At 39.4% G+C, this 21112-nt stretch overlaps 1 protein-coding gene across 1 annotated transcript in view; it reads left to right on the forward strand.

The window, feature by feature from the left end:
* FAM169A (family with sequence similarity 169 member A) overlaps positions 1–21112 on the forward strand; it is a 77843-nt gene that overhangs the window by 43297 nt on the left and 13434 nt on the right. The window contains exons 6-9 of the mRNA XM_026057398.1: positions 15355–15492; positions 17030–17129; positions 18268–18353; positions 19765–19936. Coding sequence (XP_025913183.1) covers positions 15355–15492; positions 17030–17129; positions 18268–18353; positions 19765–19936 — 496 coding nt within the window. The remainder of the gene's footprint in view (positions 1–15354; positions 15493–17029; positions 17130–18267; positions 18354–19764; positions 19937–21112) is intronic.

Below are 21112 nucleotides of genomic sequence, written 5' to 3' on the forward strand. Positions count from 1 at the left end.
CGCCTCGGCCCGGCGCCCCCGGCGCGACGCGGCGCGGCGGGGGGGGCCGGGGGCCGCGGTGCGAAGTTCTGTGCGAGTTTTCAGGGAAACGGCCACATCTTGGCCCAGGCCACTCTGCGTTTGGTAGAGCCAGCCATCTTTTGTGGAGGGCGTCTATTGTAGCGCTGCAACTTACATAGGCGTATATATATATATACACACGCATATGCACGCACATGCACATACATATGTATGTATGCATCTGTATGCTCATGCACACACATGCACCTACATACCTATCTATACACACACACACAATTCTGTTTTCTAATAGGTAATGTGTGTGTGTTTTTTGTTTTAATTTTATTTTGAGGTAGGGTTGATTCTTCCCTCTTAAAATGAAGGGGAAGCATCTTGCTTAAGATATCTTGTTGACGTAGCATTGCTATCTTACTTATAGAGTGCTAAATCTGTTTTACTAGCATTGGTGGAAAACGAAATATAATAAAACCCACTGTTTTTATGTACTTGTTAATGTACTATTTGGAGGAAATGGTTAAAGAGCAAGCTTTAAGCATAGACTATTCCGTGATGTGGTGCTTGTATTATCAATAAAGAGAATTTGGGGGAGAACTAGCCTGTGGTATAGAGACACAGTCCAGCTGATGCTTAGTTTGTGTCTGTGTGACGGGGGGAGATAATGGGGAGCGGAACACGACTTCTGCTTTCTGCTCAGCAAGTGCAGGTATTCATTTGGTGTGTTGGGCAACACCATTGGTTGTAGTCTGGTATACAGCCCACTAGTTCTCAAGTGGTGTATGTGTTGTGGCAGGGTGACTGGCCTAATGAAATCAGTGCTGCTTCATTGAACGACGTATAAAAGATTGCTAAAGATCAGAGTGATCATGGTCTTTCTTCTCCTTCAGACTTCCTACAGGCACTGAGCACATTGCCTCTTTGTTGTTCCCTTAGCTATGCTAGCGCTTTTCTTGTTGTTTAATTGAACTCTGTCTAATTTAAACACTTAACAACTTCTCACCTTACTGGTGGTTACTAGCGTTCTAGCACCTGTTCACAGAGGAAAACATAATGGCAGAAAGAGGTTTACAATATAAATGTTTAAGTTCAGGTGTTGTTAAGCTCAATGATCATCTCTGTTTCAACAGCAACTGTTTTATGAATAAAATGCCTGTTGGGACTCTTGTATAGCAGACTTGTGTTTCAGTTTCTTCTCCATTTCCCCCTTCCCAATCTGTTCTCACTCTGTGTGGAGGCAAATGTTTTAAAGTACCTTTTTTTACCATTCTGGCATATGACTAATTAAATGGGATTCTACTGTACATCACCCATGAACTTTCTCCAGCAATGCATGATCAAGACACAGTACCTTTACCAAGTCCTTCTGGAGTGTTTCATAACCTAGCTCTTTTACAAAGAGGCACTACTTTGACAAATGACTTGTAATTTCTCTTGTATGCATATTAATACAGATAATGTTTCTTCACTTTAAAAAATTTTTTTAATGTCTATTAGTATTGCAAAGATAACACAACTCAGAGTGAACTTAAATCTCCTTACTTATCCAAACATCCTATCTGTGTAGGTCTGTTTAAATAGTTGTAATTGCATAGGTGTTAGTGCAGAATCTTTTTTTGTCAGTGCAAGATGGAGGGAGTTCACTTGAGTATTAAGGCTGACATTTAACAATGCTTTTGCTTTTATTTTTAAATGTGAAACATGGAAATCTTTGATAAGAAATCACTGAGAAGAGAAGATGGCTTTCTGTGGTATTAGAGAGGAACTCAACTGAGTACAGCAGCCCTCTACTTGCTCAATTTCTTTAGTATGATAAGGTTTGGTTTATTGATATTTCCAACTTGTCTATGAATATCAAGCAGTAGTAATCATTTAATGGTGTTACCAGTTATGTTTATAAAATGAGAAGCTAGTAACTTGAATACAAAAATATTTAAGGAATAGCACTGTGAAAATAAGCATTCACTTCAGCTCTAATAACACTGTTCACATTTTGAAGTTCCTGACTTCTCGTTTCCTCAGAGAAGAATGCCTTCCCCCAGCCCCATAAGGCTGTAACCTAGTCATCAAGTCGTATCAGTTATACATTCCAGAAAGCATTAGTCATCCTTTGATCTGTGAAATGCAAAAAGTTTGGGGCAGCTACGGTAGAGATGCATACCTCTTTGGCACTGTTTTCATCAGTGAGTGACTCCTGGTGTACTCACTTTGGAAACTGATAATAACACTTTTTCATACAGTAGGAATAGGAGAAAAGTCAAATAAAATCTAACCCTCCTCCCAAACTTGTGCTTTCAGCAATTTTAATAGGTACTGAATTATGCTGAGTGCAAAGGCCTGCTTTAATGTTTGTTAACAACTACTGTGTTGTTTTGAACATGACTGAAATGCCATATGCAGTGTGTCTTGATAGCTATTATCTGGTATTCTTGAAGTTTTGTTTGCTATTGCTTTTTTTTTTTTTTAACAATGCACTGTGACAGCGTGTATTTATTTAGTCATTATAAATTTAAATTTATTTTAACTGGTGTTCTCCAGTGAGTCTGAGATTTCAAAGAAGCTTTGAAATATCTTTCCAAAATATGTAAAAGAATCCTTCCTAAAAAATGTGACAAGCTTTCAAATCTTCCCTAAAATCTTTGTTAGAATTCAGTGAGAACTATCAGGACTAACATTATCTTTTCTTTGTGTTTTCAAAGTTAACTGGAAAAATCTACCAGTATTCTAAAGGATATTACCTATCTATCTATGTTTTAAATGATCCCTTGAGTTGCAAATCTAGCAGGATGAATTTATCTAAATTGTGTACTGAACTGAATGTTGTACAGTTATTCAAAATAGTATTTTAGATTTCTGATTTGTTTTCAGATATTATGGTATGTTCCTCTCTTGGTCCTGTACTTTATTTTTGTAGTAAAATAACACTTCAAGGTTTTATTATTATTACTATAGAACAGGGGACCGGCAAATTTGTGGTAGCAATCTCTTTCTTCTCTCTTTTTGGTTACAGGTTGTTTATGGGGCAGGATGAGCAGAATTCAGTGTTACTCTCTTCTAGGTTTCGTTAAAACGTGTAGAGTATGCAAGGCTGAATAGGTTTCCTTAATTCTGTGGAAAGAACTGAAGGGAAAGAATAACTAGTAAAGGTGTAGCCTCCATCAAATCGGTAGCCCCTGAGGCAGTGTAGCAGTGGTTATGAGCCTACTACCGTAGTGGCCCTTCCCAGGCATGAATATGTCTCTCCATGAACCTCAAATGGCAAGGAATGCTGCACTAACCATAATTAACTTTAAAATTTTCATACATCAATTGTTAAAGGTAAAATGCGTTTAGGTTAGTAAATGTGTTGCTAGAAAACCAGTCTTTTATCTGGCTCTTTGTAAATCTTTGATTGTTTTGGGCAGTTGTCTCTGTGATGCTCACAGGTATGAGTACCTTGCTTATCATTGTTCTAAACATGTCTCTACCATGCCAGGAACATCTGTATTTCTAGAGAAAATCAGTTCTTCCTTCTGCTTCATCTAAGCTCTTAAGCTGTTCTTCTAAAATTCAAGTCCCTCCAGAACAGGATAGCGTGGGTGCTAAGAGGTATAGCTTGGAAGCCTGAACTGTACAAATGTGTTACAGTGAGAGGCAGGGGAAATGCAGTGTATTCACAGAAGCGTGTAAATTCCTGGAAGGGTGTCAGGATGGTTGGTGGTGCAGACGAGGACAGGATGATACCAGGGAGGAGGCTGTGTGTGAATTCCTTTCCACTGTTAGTGACATTCTTGATGCTGAACTTCTGTCCTGTGCTAACATGTTCACTGACAGTTAGCTAGTGCATGTTAGAGCTGTGATGGATTGGGTATAATCATTGCTGTTTCATTTCAGGTAGTTGTGGGGTGGGGGAAAACTGCTTTGGAGGTAGGTGAAGAGAGTATTAGTGATCTCCCAGCTGCTACTGTGAGGCTGCTGAAAGCGAAGGCAAACACAGAGCTGCTCAGGAATGGGAACTGTCTGGCGAGGAGTTTGCTAAATATTGGTTCTGATAGCAGTAGGTATGGATGGTGACGAGGAATGATTCAGATGGGTACGACAGCGTGCCCTGAGCTGATGCTCATTTGTGTGGCCCCTTGGAAAGCTTAGAGAACAGGCATATGAGTCAGTTGATGTCTGAACAGATTCCTGAGGGCTTTGAGCAATGAAATACTCTTTTGATGTTTGATTCTTCCTTTGTTCTGGGAACGGGACTTTTGTATAAACAAGAAATACCAGACCTTGATACTTATTTTTTTCTTCTAGCCGGAACAGCCTGCAAGATGCCTGACTCTTTGCTAGCTTCTGAGTCAAAATGATGTTAGGTTTGAATTTGTGTTTCTAGAATGCTCATTTTTTTCAAATGATGGAGTTTATTCCTAGTTTTAGGTCATACTTGTCTCTTTTTCCATCCTTCTGGAGATGGGATGATGAAAGCAGAAACATATGCACAGATGGGGGGTTGGAGTTGGGATAGTCTGTCTGCATGGCCTTTGTAAAGGTGAGAGTGCCTTAGTGCTGTTTTGCACGGGCTATGCCCACCACTGTATTTGCTATAATGGTATCAGCTGGGATGGTAACTTGAAATATCTCTTCACAAAGTGACTGGGCTCATGTTGACACTCAGTAATGATTTCCTCATCATGTCCCTGGCCCAAGTATGGTGTCTGCAAGCCCTAATTACCTCTTTGAACTTTATTCCTGATGTCCATGGTATTCTTCTCATCTGACTTTCATCCAGTCTTTTCCTTATCTTGGCAAATTGTGTTCCTTCTCTTGTCCTTCTAGTTATCTGTGTTGCTAGCTCTTCTGGTGTTCTTTGATCCTGAGCCTTTTGATAAGTCTGCTAACTGTACTGCCGGTGAAGTTCATCGTTCTGCTTTACATTGTCAGGCTTTCAGGTGTGTACAGCTGAAAGAATTCACTGCTGCAGAACATTGAGTGAGGTAAAAGTATCACCTAAATTCAAAATTCTCTCTTACTCAACACTGTATTTCTAACCATCTGCCATCTTTTGAAGGTAACTGTGATAATGGTTAGAGATATCTACCTAGACCCTTTCTGGAAAAACTGCAACTCATAATTTAAAGTAAGGTTTAAATTTTTGTTGTTCCAAATGTGTTATACTTACTGCAGTGCTGACTTTCAGATTCTGTTCCCAAGCTGTGGTAAATGGGCCGTAGGGCCATATAGTCAGACTCCAGAACTTTTCAGTTCTGTGTGCTTGTGGTTTGCAGGAAAGTTCTGGGATTGATAGATGTTGCTGTCTTGCTTAACTACATTCCCTGCTTTACTTCCTGTGACTTACTCCTAGCACTGGAAAGATCCAGTGTTAATTTCTACTGAGTTTCTGCATTTTCATCTAAATTGCACGTGAAAATTAGGCATTTGCTTCTTTCTCAGTTATAGGTCTCCTGCCGCCATTGACTTAATAGCCTGTAGTTAAGTTTTTACTCCAAGACCTGGAGTACCATGTAGCACTTGAATTTCCTGCAGCTCTGGAACATCCACAGACTTTATGTGGCATAGTTGTAGCTCGGTCAACTATTTTAGTAACTCCTTAAGTATGGAGGATATGATTGCAAAGCTTAATGAACTGCTGCTTACCGTTAGTAACCATGGTCACCATCACGTTTGAATTGGCATTTGGAATATTCTTGAAGCACCCATGAAGAGAGTTGCTGTTGCTTAGCTGATGAGCAGTAACTTATTAAACTGTGATAACAGGCATCTGCAATGGCTGACCTAATCTGCACAGCCTTGAAGTCCACCCAGGTTGTGGGGATGGGGGGGAGACAGCACAATCAAGAGTTTAAAAACAAATGGAAATGCATGCATAGGGTTACTGCATCAGTCTCACTAGTGTGTTAGGTTGGTATGGTATAGTTTGACAGTCCACCAGCTGTCTAACAATATTAGGTGGTGGGTTTTTTGTAAGTATGGTCAAGAGAAGAGTTTGTTCTTATCACTCTAAAATAACTAGATATATTTATGGGGTGCTGCTGCCAAAATGGAGGGGTGATGTGATAGGAAGCATGAAGGTTTGAAAACTAAACAAGCTGACGAGGAACGTGGGCACCGAGTAGGAGTGGAAGATAGTCCTCTGGTAGAGACTGACAAGTAAAACTGCAGAAAAACAGAGAGGAGGCAAGAGGAGGCTTCTCTTAGGGACTTGTTAAAAAGGTGCCTGGAGAAGTAGGAGGAGAATGAGGGGATGCGGAGTTGTGGAAGGCGAGGAGGACAATGCAGTGCAGCTGGCTGTGCCCTGTGTGGCCGGACGCTGCCTGGGGAGGGAGGCTGGGCAAGTGTTACAACTGCTGAGCTATCGGATCTTTAATCCGATCGTCTTTAAGAGCCGATTCTGTGGGGTATAAAGTGCAGGAGCAAACTTGGAGAGGGCTGAAGATGGAGCTGGAGAACTCCAAAACTGCTGGGGCATGGGAGGAGGGAGGAAGAGCAGTAACTAGAGAGGAGAAGTGGTTCATTGCAGGGTTGATGGGTATTTTTGGTGGTTCTTTTGTTTGGCTGTTTTTTCTAAGACACTAAGCATGCTTGTCTTGTGGAAGGAAGGGGAGATAGAGGAAAGTGGGAGATGAAGAAGAAGAGCAAGAGCTGAGCAGGAGAGAGAGCTGAAATATGTCAAGGAGATGAGGATCTAGGAAGTAAAATCCCACTTAGTCCTATGTTTGTCTTCTAGATGTTAATTGTTTTCAAACACAACTGAAATGAATTTCCTTATGTGCATGGGTATATTAACTTTGAATTTGAGAAGCTGAAAGGAAAGAGGTGAAAGACTTCTCCAAGAACAACTCATTTTTCAGAAATATTTGTTAAGTGTGACTATTTTGAGTGGTCTCAGACACAGAATTTTAATTTGGTAGATCTCTGGCACACTTTTCATGTAGGAAACAGTTGTGCATATTGATTTCCCAAAACTCTATACAGAAGAAACTGTTTAAGAAACCAAATGATCTCATTAAGATGTGAGACTGTAGGAAAATGTAAATAGCCAGTTATTGTTTGGCTACCTAAGAACTTGGTCTTTGATTAAGTAGGCTACCTAATCAAATGCCTAATATTAATCACTTAAGCAAAACATCAGTGGTGTTACATAGATGCTTAATTAGGCATATGTTTAAGAACCTTACCTACCTAAGGTGGGTTTTAGAGTGAAGGTGTGTGAATGTTCTCCTAATACTCCTCTGCCACATTGGTTTTGGTAACTGGTAAGATTTCAGTCCCATTGTCATTAAAACCATAAACTTTTGTAGTTGTTAATGGAGATCATGTATTTCCTATTCTGCAAATCTAATCACTGCTTAATTAAAAGCACTCTCTAGGGTTGTTATTTATACACTGTATTAAGAGTATCTAGTTTTGTATTAATACATTTTGGTGGCAGTTTAGAACTTTAGAACTCTTCTTTTAGAACTACTCACGTGTTAATATTTTTCTTCATTGAATATTAGAACCTCCTGAATATATTTAATCCTGGAAATGAACTTTTTATGCTTAAATCGTATTTTTGTTTCGAAAAAAATACTTTATTCAACTTTTACAAGATTTTTTTTAAAGTAAAATAAAACATATGTGAATATATATATATTTTTTTAATGTGAAAGACTCCCCCCCACCGACTGTTCAGTGTCTAGTTCCACAGGAGACTGTTTGAACCCAATCATATACACCTTTCAAAAATAATTGTTGCTAATTTCCACTGAAGTTGCATTTCATGCCAGAATTAGAGAGTCAGATCCTTTATTTAGCAAAAGATTTCATAATTCTGTGTTATACAAGTGAATTAACATAAATTATGGTGGTTAATTAGTGTTGAATGAACAGAAGGGATTGATTATTTTTGTTTGTTTATTTGCATTCAGATCAACAGCTTTGATTAGTATCTCTGATAGAAAACCAGAGCTGCGTAAGCTGCTTCAAGCAGATTACAAATAATGTGGCTGGTGTATTAATCCAGAGCTCTTGGTAGATGTTGACAATGATTTCTAGACCACTGTGCTGTATTCTCTTTGGAATTTTCTGTTGTTTTTTTTATACTGTATGTGTAGATGTTATTTGGGGTTTTATGCTCCTAATGTAATTTGCACAGATTTCAGACTGGGGAAACTCTAAAGATTAAAAAAAAAAAAAAAAAAAAGTGGATGAGAATGGCTTCTTTTCCATTAATGCAAACATTTGAGCGGGGAGGGTTTGAGTGGTCTATTCAATGTGGCAAGTAGTGTATTGTAGTTTTTCAAGCCTATGCAGTTATTAAGAACTCCTAATTCCTAATACTATATTACCTAATACAAAATACCTAATAGATACTATATTGTATTTAAAAAAAAGAAAAGAAAGTAAAACCAACTTTCCTTTCCTAAAATGCTTTTATTTTCCATCAGTCTGCATTACAAATTAAATTGGATGGAACTTAAAGAGACAGGGATACTTATAAAATGTAAAAGCTTTGTTACAATTGTGGTCTAAACTGGTAGTTATGGAACAGGTTTTCCCTATGTATTTCAATCCACAAGACTCATAATACATCAGGCAGATACTATACATATTTAAATTATTAATTATCTTAACATAAGCTAATATTTACTTATTTTTGTATTAGAAAAGGATGAACAACTTTTACATACTTAAAATTTGCTTCACACTGTGTTTGAATAGAAATGAGAAAGAAGTTCAAATGTTAAAAAACAAACAAAACAACCTCCCTTATTCAAAGTACTTGATGTTGAATAAAGAAGCAACAAAAGTGATGAAAACATGTTTTGTGTATATGGCAGCTGGTTAGTCTAAACAAAGAAACATTTATGTAAATAAGTTAGCTGAGCTTGTGCTTCTAGTCAAAAGAATTTCACAATTTTCACAATTTTAGAAGTGGCAGATGCCATCCTTGCAACTCATTTTTAAGTCAAAACTAGAAGAGGAAATATACTATTCTTTTTTTTCCAACTTTTATATCATTTCTCAGCTTTCACTGAACTGGTGATTGAGCGATTGAGTGGTTGAGAACTTAGCAAGTTGGGAAACTAACCTAGCAAAACCAAGATGATGTTGTCCCCGCTCTGTTAGAGAAGATGGTTGCTGGTTCGGCACATCCTCCAGCGCAGTTCTGGAGGGCGGCTCACCCCAGCCCCCTGCCTTGGTTTGAGCTGGAGCGTCGGCAGCTGCTGTACGTGAAGGTTCAGCTTGGCGTTCAAAAGTCTGTTCTCACCATGCTGCCCAGCTGCAGCTTGCGGGTAGCCTGGGAGGGCATGGCGAGATGTCCGTGGAATGATCTCACCTTTCTAGTGGGGGGTGCGTGTGTGTATATATACACGCACATTTATTTATTTATTTTTTGGATAGAATCTTGTTCAAGGTACCCGATGGTTCCTGAGAAATGCATGGCAGTCCATGAGGAGCTCTGCGGTTAGTTACTTCAGGAACTGTTTAAATAGATCAGACTTTAGGCTGGGCATTACCGCACTGTACTTTTTGTCCGAGTGGCCAGTACTTCATCATGGGACTAGACCCGCTGCGGACGTGTGCGCTGAGGCTGCATTAAATAGCCTGGTTTATCAGAAAAGGTCTGCCGGCCATAATTTGAGCAGCCTGGTGTATATTCTTATAACTTCAAATTTTAATTAAAAGAGAAACTATTTAAGTTTACTTTTAAACCCTAATTTAAATCTTAAAATTGATCACCCTGCTGTCTAGCTGTTGATTTAGTTTTGCATGTATTTGTTATATCACATGTGTTTGTGTCAGTTATTTTAAGTTGGAAGGTTCTTGGTGGATTGTTTATGATTTTAAAAGAAAATCAGCCTTGCAAATAAGTTGTGCTAATTGTCTACTTCCAGTAGTTGTAAAGTTCTGCTACAATGTGCTTGGAGTCTTGTGATCTTGGTAAAGTGTTTCTCATTCTGGTCTCTCTGAGGTCACGATTATTCCCATTTCCTAGGTGCAGAGTTGAAGCAGATAGAGATTAAGTAACATGTCTGTGCTGCCATGAAAAAGTCTGTGGCAGAGCTAGAAATTTATCCTGATTCCTCTAAATCCTTGACTAGCAGCCTAACTACTTAGACAACAGTTCCTCTCGGATAAAGGCGCCCCAAATCAGTTTTAAGCTGCATTTGAGCCCTGTGACATGCTGTAAGAAACCACAGAGCTTTTTGCTTCCTTTAACTTTCTGTTGTTTGCTGGCAGCGTGTAGTGAGGGCCCGTGCGCGTGGTGCCCTGCGCTTGCTTCCAGGGGCCTCGGCGATCCTCTGCCGGCTGCGGAGCCGCATCTGCTGTACGTCCCTCCCTTGCGCGCTTCTAAGGTTAAATAGAGGTTGCAACTAGCATTCAGAAATTTGTAACCTGAATCGATTTCCAAGATTGCCCACTTATTTTCCACTTTAAGAAAAAAAATTCAAGAATAATTTTTCCATCTTAATGCTTATGTTAATGAAGATTTCATGATTGGGAATAGTCTCAGTTGCAGAGACGTGTTCGCTCATCTTGTTAAACGTGTTTGTTGTTGTTTCTTGAATTGATCTTTACCCTCTGCTGCAGCTGTTTCTAAAAAGGACGTGCCACTTCTCGCATAGTAAGTTGCACAATGTTGAGAAGGGGAAAAGTGATGTAATTCCACATTAAAGCAAATGTTGTTCATGTGAGTTCATTCCATACAATCTTTAAAACTGTTATGTGAAATGATATGTTTATGAAGAGTGTAAGATTTACTTTTCTTTCTGTTAAAACATGAAAAGCCTTACTTGTTTCATTTAAAAAATAAAATTGGATCCCCCCCCCCACACACTTGTAATATCCATTTTGCACAAATGGTTGTGATGAGTTTGGTTGCCTACAGCTACATTGGGTGTGCTCGGTCAGCCTGGCTGTCTGCTAGCCAATGGGAGCGGTACCCCATGAGCGGAGCGCGGACCCGCAGCGCGTGACAAGGATTTGACCTGACAGTTTTACAGTCGTGCAACACATGGAGGCTTAGAGCAGCAGCAGAGGGTGCGGTGGACTGCATGGCGGGGACCTGTGCTGCTCCTGCTGCCGCACTGTGAAAAATGTGTAATGCTCTTGACAAGAAAAACTGAAAAGCTACTTTCTCTCTCCCTCTTTCTCTCCCATGAGTACTTGGGAAGCTTTTTGGAGGTGAAAGCCCTCAGTACATTTACTTTGTAAAGACACTGAGAAACAGATGGCATTTTTGTGTGTGAGGGCATTTATTAACTTACTACAGTTGGCAGTCACTTGATTTCTCTGGTAGGTTAATTTGTTGTTTAAAGCAAAGATTCTTGCATTTTAGACTGTTAGACTACTTTCTCATGCTCTGCTGAAGATTGGTAAATCACGGGGCATTCTCTTGTTTTCAGCTGTTCAGTGCTTTTAATGCACTATGATTGCTTTCTGTGTATAGTCAGTGATTTCTTCAGGGATATGGCGAACTTATGTCTTGTGAAATACCTGATCTCATCAACACTAAGATGCAAATTACGTCACAAAAGTGTTTGAGAGGTCTTAACTTTAAATGTTTAATCTGCTGCGCAGTACCAAAGCTGGATGTTTTTTAAAGGGATGCCAAGTAGGTTTTCTTTGAGGGTCGCTCTTGTAGATTGATCTATATTGGTTTTTTTTCCTCATAACTGCTTCTCCCTAAATGCCATAAGGTGAAAATTCAAACATAATGAATATAATTGAGTTGAGAGTGGGGAGTGGATAATATAAATACAAAATAACTCAAACATGTGGCTAAACTACCTCCTAAGAAGTGGGTTTTTCGTGTGTTCTTTTTTTTTAATTATTTTTATTTTTATCAAGGTGGAACATAGAGCTTTTCAGGGTCTGTCCCCGCTTTGACAGCAGGCCTTGGAATTTGTGCATTATTGATAGCAACTGAATAGAAAGAAGGTCTTTGCAAGATGTTGAGGGTAATTCTATGCATTTATTAATTAGCATAAGATAGTTTTTGTCCTTGTTTACCTATAAGCAAAGGTATGATTGTTGCTTTTGTTTTCATAGTGGTGTAGTGATCAGAATTCAGATAATCTATTGTATTTCTTGCTACATGTTTTCTGCTTTAGTCCTGTATTATTTTATTCTAAAAATGTCAGGAATTATAACCTAGAGGCTTTTAGTTATAGCTTGTAGCTTGCATGCCTCTTTGTCATGTAAGAATGAAAGCTCATCTGAAGTCATTTGTTATTTTCAGAGTTGTCCAAGCATTTTGGTATTTCTTTAATAGTATTTTCTTTTTTTCGTGCTAGGATAGAGAAAATTAAATTTTAAATTGTTCGTGTGTCTGTATCCCCCTTAAAGCAGAATTTACCTGATATGTTGCAGCTAACCAGCTTCTAAAGCCTCACGCTGTTACAGAAGCAATGACATGTAACTCACATTTCACCTTTGTTCCTGTTCGGACTGGAGCTTTTGCAATGTGCGTATTATATCAAGCTAGTACATTTATCAGCAGTTCCAGATTTCTTTAGATATTTTGTGAAGACTGAATGTTTTTGACCTGGTTTCTTGGTGTTAGTTACAAAGCAGCACTTTGTGTTGTCTAGTCCTGCACAAAGATGCAAATTTAGGCTTGGATTCTTCCTGCCTAGCTTCAGGCATTTAGCTGCGATGTCTAAGCTCAGAGCTGGAACAGCCCTTGCCGATCAGTTGGGAGATTACATTACCAAGCGCAGGGGTGCATCTCTGTTGCCGTTGATTAGAAGAGGAGCTGCTCCTGATGTGGCAGCCTCAGTCAAGTGCTTGAATTTAGTGGGATGGATCCAGACCTTAAGGTGGGCAAAGCTGAGAGATTGGGAAGAGACCAGTACAGAGGTGTTTAAGAATGGCTCTGTCTGCCTCAGGGGCTTGACCACACTAGAATAAATAGTGCATTTAAAATGTGCACACATTGCTAGTGTGTTTCAGAGCTCTCATATAGATGGGTAAACTGTGTTTTTCAGCTGCTAGAGGTGAGGAGATCACTGGTGGTTGAACTGCTTCCCTTGCAGCAGCTCCTCTGGCTGCTGTGGATTATTGCTGCAGGCAAAGGCAGCCGTGTCTGGTCTTCAGCTCTTGAACTGCCTTCCCTTTCCAGCTGGGGAGGAAGTGGAGTTGGTTAGTGTCGGATATTTCTTGCCTGCCTCTGCCCCTTTAGCCATAGCAGCTTCTGGAGGGGGAAGGAAACGGGTATAGAATTGAGGGATGCAGCTAAGCATCCGGAAGGGGGTAGGGAGCAATAGCAGGAGGAATGTGAGAGACTAGAAGAGAAGGCAAGAGAATACCCAAATAGCAGATATGGGAAAGGAGTGAGCTGGATCCAAAAGGAAATTGCGGTGGGGAATGCGTGTGTATATAATGTCTTAAAAAATAGCATTAATGGAACACTTTTCTCTTAACAGCTGCAAATGTCAATGAAGTCGTGTTTGCGTTTGTTTTTTAGTTTTAACATTAAAAAAATCTGCCTTTTGTGTGGAAGGAATGGCCTTGTCTATTCAAGCAACTTTTTAGTAGTGTATTATTGCCACTAAAAAGCTTTTAAAATGCACTTTCTAATTGCCACTGGGTGAATTGAAATCAAAGGGTCTTTTGCATATAATTTACCTGTGCCTGTAGAGCACTAAATGGCAGATGAAAGGGAGAGGACTGGAAAAAAAGGGAGAATAAACTGAGACTAGTAATCTTAAATCCCCTAGGAAAAACTCTGTGCTCATCTGGGAGTTAGGTGGTGAGTTGCTGGGAGCAATGCAGGGAGAGATCAAGAGATCCAGTATTCTTCCAGGATGGAAACTCATGAACTAGCCCATGCTTGTGAGAGTCTGGGCCATAGCCCAAAAGAAGCTGGTGTGTCTGCTTTTGGGTATAGCCCTATAGACCTGCAGCAGCCTTAACTGAAGAGCATTCAGTGGATTCCAGGAGCTCTTGCTCTTCTTAATTTGACCCTGCTTTGACAAGGAGAACTTGAATTAAAGAAAACCTCCGAGGAGCTATTGCTACCATGGTCTTCCATGCTTTAGCTTTGGTTTTCTTTCCTCCTTAATAAAGTGTCTCTTAAATCTGATGCAGGCTGTTGTTTTTCACTAGCTTTGGCCATGTCCTATTCACAATTGAAATACTTTTGAAAATAGTTGGTGGGCAGGCGAGAGTAGTTCTGAGCAACTCATCGGTTTCTTCAGCGAGGGGTTTAAATGCAAACTCTCCAAAATAAACGAAGTTCTTCCTGTTGTTAGTTTTTGAACTGTTTACCTCTTAGCTGACTGGCCATCTATTGCTTAATTGGTGGCCTCAAAAACATCAGCTGTGAGGAATTTAATTGTGCAGCTCAGCCCATGGTTTTGGCCTGCTTTATGAAAGCAGTGGGCACAGCCATCCATGGACTGCTCTCGCAAGGGATGCACATTGGTATCTAGCTTGCAGCTGGGGTTATTTGTATTGAGTGCCATAGCGAAGGCGTACGAAGGACTTCTGTGAGCAATGATGTGGGAGGAGGTGCTAACAGAAGTGTTGCAGAGAGTTGCTGGCTGGCACAAGCAGCAGAGTGATGAAAAGAAATTAATGATCTGTCCACTTGTGCTAGTAACTTGTAGAACACTGTTAAGTTTGTGTGATATTTAGATTTTGTTGCTTTTTACTTCAGCTCAGAAATGATGAGCATAAAGGAGACCTGTTGAAAAAGCTTGGGTCTGTGGTGAAGATAAGCTAACTGAAAGCATGGGGTTTCAATCTTTCTGCCTGGCAGTCCCACACAGAAACACGTATGCATGTGTCCTGGGAGCCTGACACCTCTAGGCAGTGTGTGGCCTATTGTACCTGTGCTGCAAAGAGGTTTTGTGTGTTGGAAATCTGCCATGCTTGGGTCTAGAAGGATCTATTGGCTAAAACGTTCCTCTTCTGCTTCTGAACRCAGATGGGGTTCATGTACCATTTTACAGCCTGGGTGTTAATAGGTACCACCCTAACTAAATGCCTGGAGCATCTCTCTCTCTTCCTGGCTCAGAGGTGGAGGATATGGTTATATGTCTGTCTTTTGTAACTGGCACAAAATAAATAATGTGGAGAGAGACAGAAGGCAAAGGAAGAAGAGACAAAAGTAGGTTTGTTTTAAACACAGTGGTGCCCACCTTGCCCTAGTCCATCTGTAACCGGAAAACCAAGCTGTGTAGCTGGGGCTGTGTCATGCTCAGTGTTAGTGCTTCATTTGGACAGTCTCTCAGGAGAGGAGCAGAGGGAGGTGTTCAACAGTCTTACTAGTTCCATTTTTAGTAGGAATATTTGATAGTCTATGCATTGTATCCCTCAGGTTACCTGCAGTATTAATCATGTTGCTTTTTTCTCAAGATGATGGCGTTCCCTGTGGATGTGTTGAACGGCTACAGTCATGAGGACTTGGAGAGCTCTGCAGAGGACTACATGTCTGACCTTCGGTGTGGAGATCCGAATCGTCCTGAATTCTTGTCCTTGCCAGACCACAGCAAAGTAAGAACCAGCAAATACCTTGGTCATGGTTTTCTTGATATGCTTGTAGATATAAAATATGTAGGAAAAACACAGTCCATAACTTTTGAATGATGTCATTGTTTTAACATGGCTTTTATATTTTAAAAATTCTCTATTATGTTTAGTTTTGTTTTGTGAGGTGGATTTAGATCTGGATGTCAGTCACTTCATCTGCTCCTTCTGGGCAATAGCTCTGTAGGTACTAAATAACTTTATTAAAAAATCCTTAATCTCAACTGATTTCTTAAACTCTTTCCTAAAGAAAACAAACTCGTGTAGTCATTAAAAATTTATTTTCATAACTTTGAACTCACGCTTTACTGAAACTGACTGACTGTTTGTATCTCAGTCCTTCAGTGATCTTCATGGTTGAGTTGAACTCTTGATATGCAAGTTTCACTAATTTCATAAGTGATCCTTTTCTTTTTATCTGAAGTATTCCCTGCTGTTATTGAGAGTTCTAATAGAGACTGGCTGTGGCATTATATGTTTTAAACACTTTAGTGATAAGCTGTCTAATGTTGGCTCCATCCAGATGAACACTTCTGTTATAACTAGTACCAATAAAAGTAATGATGTCTAACTTTAATGAAAAATAAGTGAGGTGAGAGGATTCTCTATGGGCATAAAAGGTCAGTGCTGCAGATTGCTTTGCAGAAGCAGAGTCTTGAGTATTTCCCAGCATTTGTGGTAAGTGCAGGTGCTGTATGCCTAAATATTTATCTGTATTAACATGATCATTTGTGGCATAGCATATCATAATCTTGATATATCATGATCAATATAGACTGTTTTCTGGGTAAGCAAGTCTATTTACTACACCATTAACACTTGTCTAGTGTGGGTTTGTGGTTTTTTTTTTTGATGCACTAATTAAATATTGAAAACATGCAGATTTAATTATCAAAAGGAATTTCCACAAAGGTCCTTAACTCCTGAGTGGTGAATTGCTTTGACCCTTCTTACATTGATCCAGAGGGAAAATCAAGCAGACAAATTTTAAATTTCTAAAATGTGTGCAGTTTTAGGGAAGAAAATCCTTTTGAATTCGAAGTTCCTGCCTTGACACGTTAGGGCTATTGTTAACAAACACTGGCAATTTAGCTGTGCCAGTTTGATATTCCTGTACCTGCCTGCCTCATTCTTCTATTGGATTTGACAGCTTGTGTAGCTGTGGCGGTTGAAGTGAACATATGCTGGCTCTTCGCGCACCTCACTTCAGTTGTGCACATTAGCACAAGCTGCTGACAGCAGAGAGCGGTAACAGCATAAATTGTTGCAGCTAAATCTGCCAAAGCTTGAGAGTTGGAGCTCTTTAGATTTTTTTCTTCGTAAAGACAGACTGTGTTTTAAAGAAGTCAGTAAGGGCCAGGGTCTGATACTTGTCTTTTACAACTAACTGTTAAGCACTCAGTTTTCAAAACTCATCTTGCTTATCCTGCTAAATGTTCTCTGTATATTTTACTAATGTTGTATTAGCAAGAGTCTATTGAAGTATTGTACGCTCTTGTTTCAGATTCCTATTAGCTTGTCAACTGTGGGCTTCGTTCCTCTTTATGGTGGAGAGCAGACACACAAAGTTCTTGCTTTGTTTGCACCAGAGGACTCGCTCACAGGTTTCATTTTAAAATTCTAATCTCTGTGTTGCTGTTTCTTTTTCTGTGACAAATACATGTAACCAGGCCCTTGCGCATTCCATGCTAGTGTAGCTCATAACTTTGCCACTTTTCCATTTGTTGTTCACTACTGTCCTGTTCCCATACTACTCTTTGTTGTGGAATCATATACACAAATAATAGAACTTTGCACACTAATTGGAGTAGAACTGGACACATTAAATTCAGAAGATATCTAGCAACATAAAACAGTGCTTGTCTGATTCAGTGCACTTAATAACCAAGTACAACATGTGTCTCTTGGTTGCTTGATGTACACCTCGCATCTCCAAAATGAGTTTACTGAGCTTTCATAGAATCCATACCCTTGGCCATTAATTTGGATGCTCTTTATTAGCAGTGATTGATCAGCATGAAGTTTAAATTTGTCCTTGCCTGCAAGTCCTTACATAACTCTGGCCAAGGTAACATCTTACTGTTGGGGTTATTTTTGTTTTTTGTTTGTTTGTTTTCCCTTCCAGTCCTCCATAACAAGCTCGGTGCTATGGCTTGTTTCTTTCTCTTTCCATACGACCTCCTATATATGAGTTCTGAGTTTGCCAAAAACACAAATGAATCAGACTTTCCTGATTGTTAATCACATGGCCATCAGTCATGTTAAATCCATCTGACTCAGACTTATACAGTTTCAATGTCAATATCCACTGTCAGTACAAAACTAAAATACACGTGTGTGTGTGTACATATGTACGCCTCCGTATGTACACCTATGTATGACTCCTCTTGGCAGGGCCAGTTTTTATTGGGAAGACGCACTAGAGCACAGCAATAAAGGATAGTGCTTATGTCTGAAAAACACTTTCCCTATGTCACACTGCACAAAATCTGCATTTAGTTTCTCTTACTGTTCTCAAATTCAGACAGGTCTTGGACCAGACAGTGTTAAGTATGGGGGGGGTCTATAGCACCACATATGTTGTGCTAAGGTAGTAAGAACTGCATTAATATAGTGCTGATTAGAAGATGCTTAACTTGGTTGCTACAGTGGTATTCCTAACTGTTTAGTGACTTTAATGAATATGTTTCTTTTGGAATACTGACAATCACTAATTTTTTATTTCAACTTGTTTCTTTCAAGCTGTAGCCCTGTATCTTGCTGACCAGTGGTGGTCAATTGATGACATTGTGAGAACGTCTGTACCTTCCAGAGAGGGGCTTCAGCAGGTAAAGAGCTCCAATGTTCACCTAGCAATTCTTCTTATCCTTCAAGATAATGGCAAATAGCTGGTGTACGAATTGTAGTATGTTTTGTTTTGATTTGGAAATGAATTGGCCATCTCATGTAAAAGCAAGATCAATGGGAATAGCGGAATCGGTACTAGGGGGAAGGGAATTTGGTTGTGAAGACACTGTCTAGAGAAAGTGTGATCCTTGTGCAGTCACTTTGCAAACTATTTTGTTGTTGATGATGGTTTTTCCTTACTCTTTAGGATATAGTATATCTGGTTGTATTGAAAGGTCTCAGGAGAGTGGTGCATTGTATTGTAGGAATACCTTTCAGTCTTATCAGGTGATTAGTAAGCTAGAAATATTGAAAGGAAACTCTTTTGATAGAAGAGAGTTGAGCTGTTGGCCTGCAGTGGTGATACAGGGGGTTTGGGAACACAGAAGTTGCCTGGTATCTGCTTTTTTTGTTTCATGGGGCTTTGTTACCCTTACTGATGCCTATGTAGTTCAGATTTTTTTTTTTCCAAAACTGTAAACCCATGTTTTTTTTCCAGCACTCTTATTCATATCTGTTCATGGAATTTGGGTACTTGTCTTGGTGATGTGTGGGTTTTTTGGGKTTTTTTTTGTTTGTTTGTTTTTGTTTTTCTTAATTTACTCTAGAGAATACAACATGCAGCCTTGTGTTTTTGTGTGCTTCATAATGGTAGGATGGTGAGTAAATCAGGAAAGCTAAATCTTTTGCAGGTAGGTTAGCTGAAACTTCTGACATTGGGAAAGGAGCATAGCTCCTTCATTTTTTCCTTCATTGTGGGTAGGATAGTAGTGGTGACCTTCGATTTCATGTGTAAAAGAAATCCTGCAGGAAGGAGAAAAGGATATTGAATTCCTTGTTTAATACCACAGAAACTATTGTAACTATTTCTTCCACGGCATCACGTCCTGTTGTCTGCCACTCTATCAGCAGCTGATTGAATGTGCTGAGTCCTGCAACCCAGTGAGGTTCATCATGACTTCTTTGTAGGACTCCAGTTATCTGCTGGCCTGAGAAGTCTGATGCTGGCATACTGCTATTCCATGTTGTGAATGTTTCTTAAATCCAAAAATAGTTCTGAGTTGATTCAAAACATTCTCCTCCCAGCCCCAAGCTTTTACCCATTGGGCTGGGACTGACGCTGAAGTTGTGAAATATCCTCTATCTATGGTAGTGCTTTACACCTAACCTATTGCTATGGCTTCAGAGCATCTCCTGTCCCTCAAACAAACCCAGAGCTTTGTCCTGCTTGAGCACTTGCAGCTTCTCTTGCAGTTGCAATTGTGTTAGCTGGCACTTTTGAAAAATAAGGTCCCTGATGTATGAGTATCAGCTAAACTAACCACTCTTCTAAAATGTTCTGTGTTTCCTTAGGTGAAGTCTGTTGGAGAGAGGGTGGTTCTCTATGTTCTGAATCGAATTATCTATCGGAAACAAGAAATAGAAAGAAATGAGATCCCATTTCTCTGTCATGGTAGCAGTGACTATGCTAAGATCATATGGAAAAAAGGAGAGGCTATTGGGTTCTATTCTGTTAAACCTACAGGTAAAACACTTGTGTTGTGGGATTTTTTTTTGCTAGGGGTGGGGGAATAGGTGAGATGGGGAAGTGTATTTGAAAAATACTGTATTTAGTTAGACCTTACAAGCTGTGCAGACCTAGTGAGTTAGTGTTTTCTTGAATTCATAAAAGGTTGGACTGCAGTTAAAATTTCTAGAAGTAGCTTAAATGCTTGTGTGACTTAGGAATCTAAGAAGGTACTTCTTGAATCTATTTTGTAGAATACTAAGATATTAGAACCCATAAAAATGAGATGTACTTGAAACCTTTTATTTTTTATGTTTCCATAGGACAATCATTTAGTGTTGGATTGGCATATGTTTGTTTGTTTTTAAGGAGTGGTAGTATAGTTTAAAATTAGTTTACAAGCAAGTCTTAATTTCCTTTGAAGCTAATGAAATATGCCAATATGAGAACAGAGCTGTGCTCTGTGCTTTGTTCTGAGCTCCAGTATCCACATCAAGTACTTTTGCTGCTTCTCTGGCTTCTTCTGTCTATGTATTTATATTAATTGAAGGTTAAAAAGTGTCTCTTGTGCTCTTCCCTTTTAATTTTGAACCTGTGCACTTGTGCTGTGTGATGACATACTGGTAATGTGCAAGCACAAGGGTATGTTTACTCTGTTCCCCCCCCTTACCCCCCCCCCAATATATTGGACAAGGTCATATCATATTTGATGAGTCTGAAATTCACTGGGGAGTAGAAAGATTGTGCAGGTTACAGACAGTAATCCTGTATGTTGCCTGCTTAAGGTCTGACTAGCTCCAGAATGTAGAGCTCGTGTTTATCTGAAATCAGATAAACATTTTGTAAAATTAGATATTGTTATTTCTTAAACATTTTACAGCAGAAAAACCTCCCCCGCGGGCACCATGCTCAGCTACGCTTTGTGTTGACAAAAAGAGATTCCCTTTCCTTCCACACACATGCACTCCCTCAGTTTACAGTTTAGCTAACATGTTTATGCCATTAATCTTACAGATTTTCTGTTTTTCCTGTTTTCCATTATAATTCCCTTTTAGTTATTTGGATTTTATTGTGGTTTTTCAATTTTTGTTGAATAAAATTTGGTATTTATGAATAGGCTGTTTAGTACATTGATGCCACTTCATAGTTAGAATATAAATTTTTGGATCAAGGAGGAACACTATGGCATTTTTA

The sequence above is a fragment of the Apteryx rowi genome, unplaced genomic scaffold (assembly GCF_003343035.1).
Source record: "Apteryx rowi isolate R43461 unplaced genomic scaffold, aptRow1 scaffold_139, whole genome shotgun sequence".
NCBI lineage: Eukaryota > Metazoa > Chordata > Aves > Apterygiformes > Apterygidae > Apteryx > Apteryx rowi.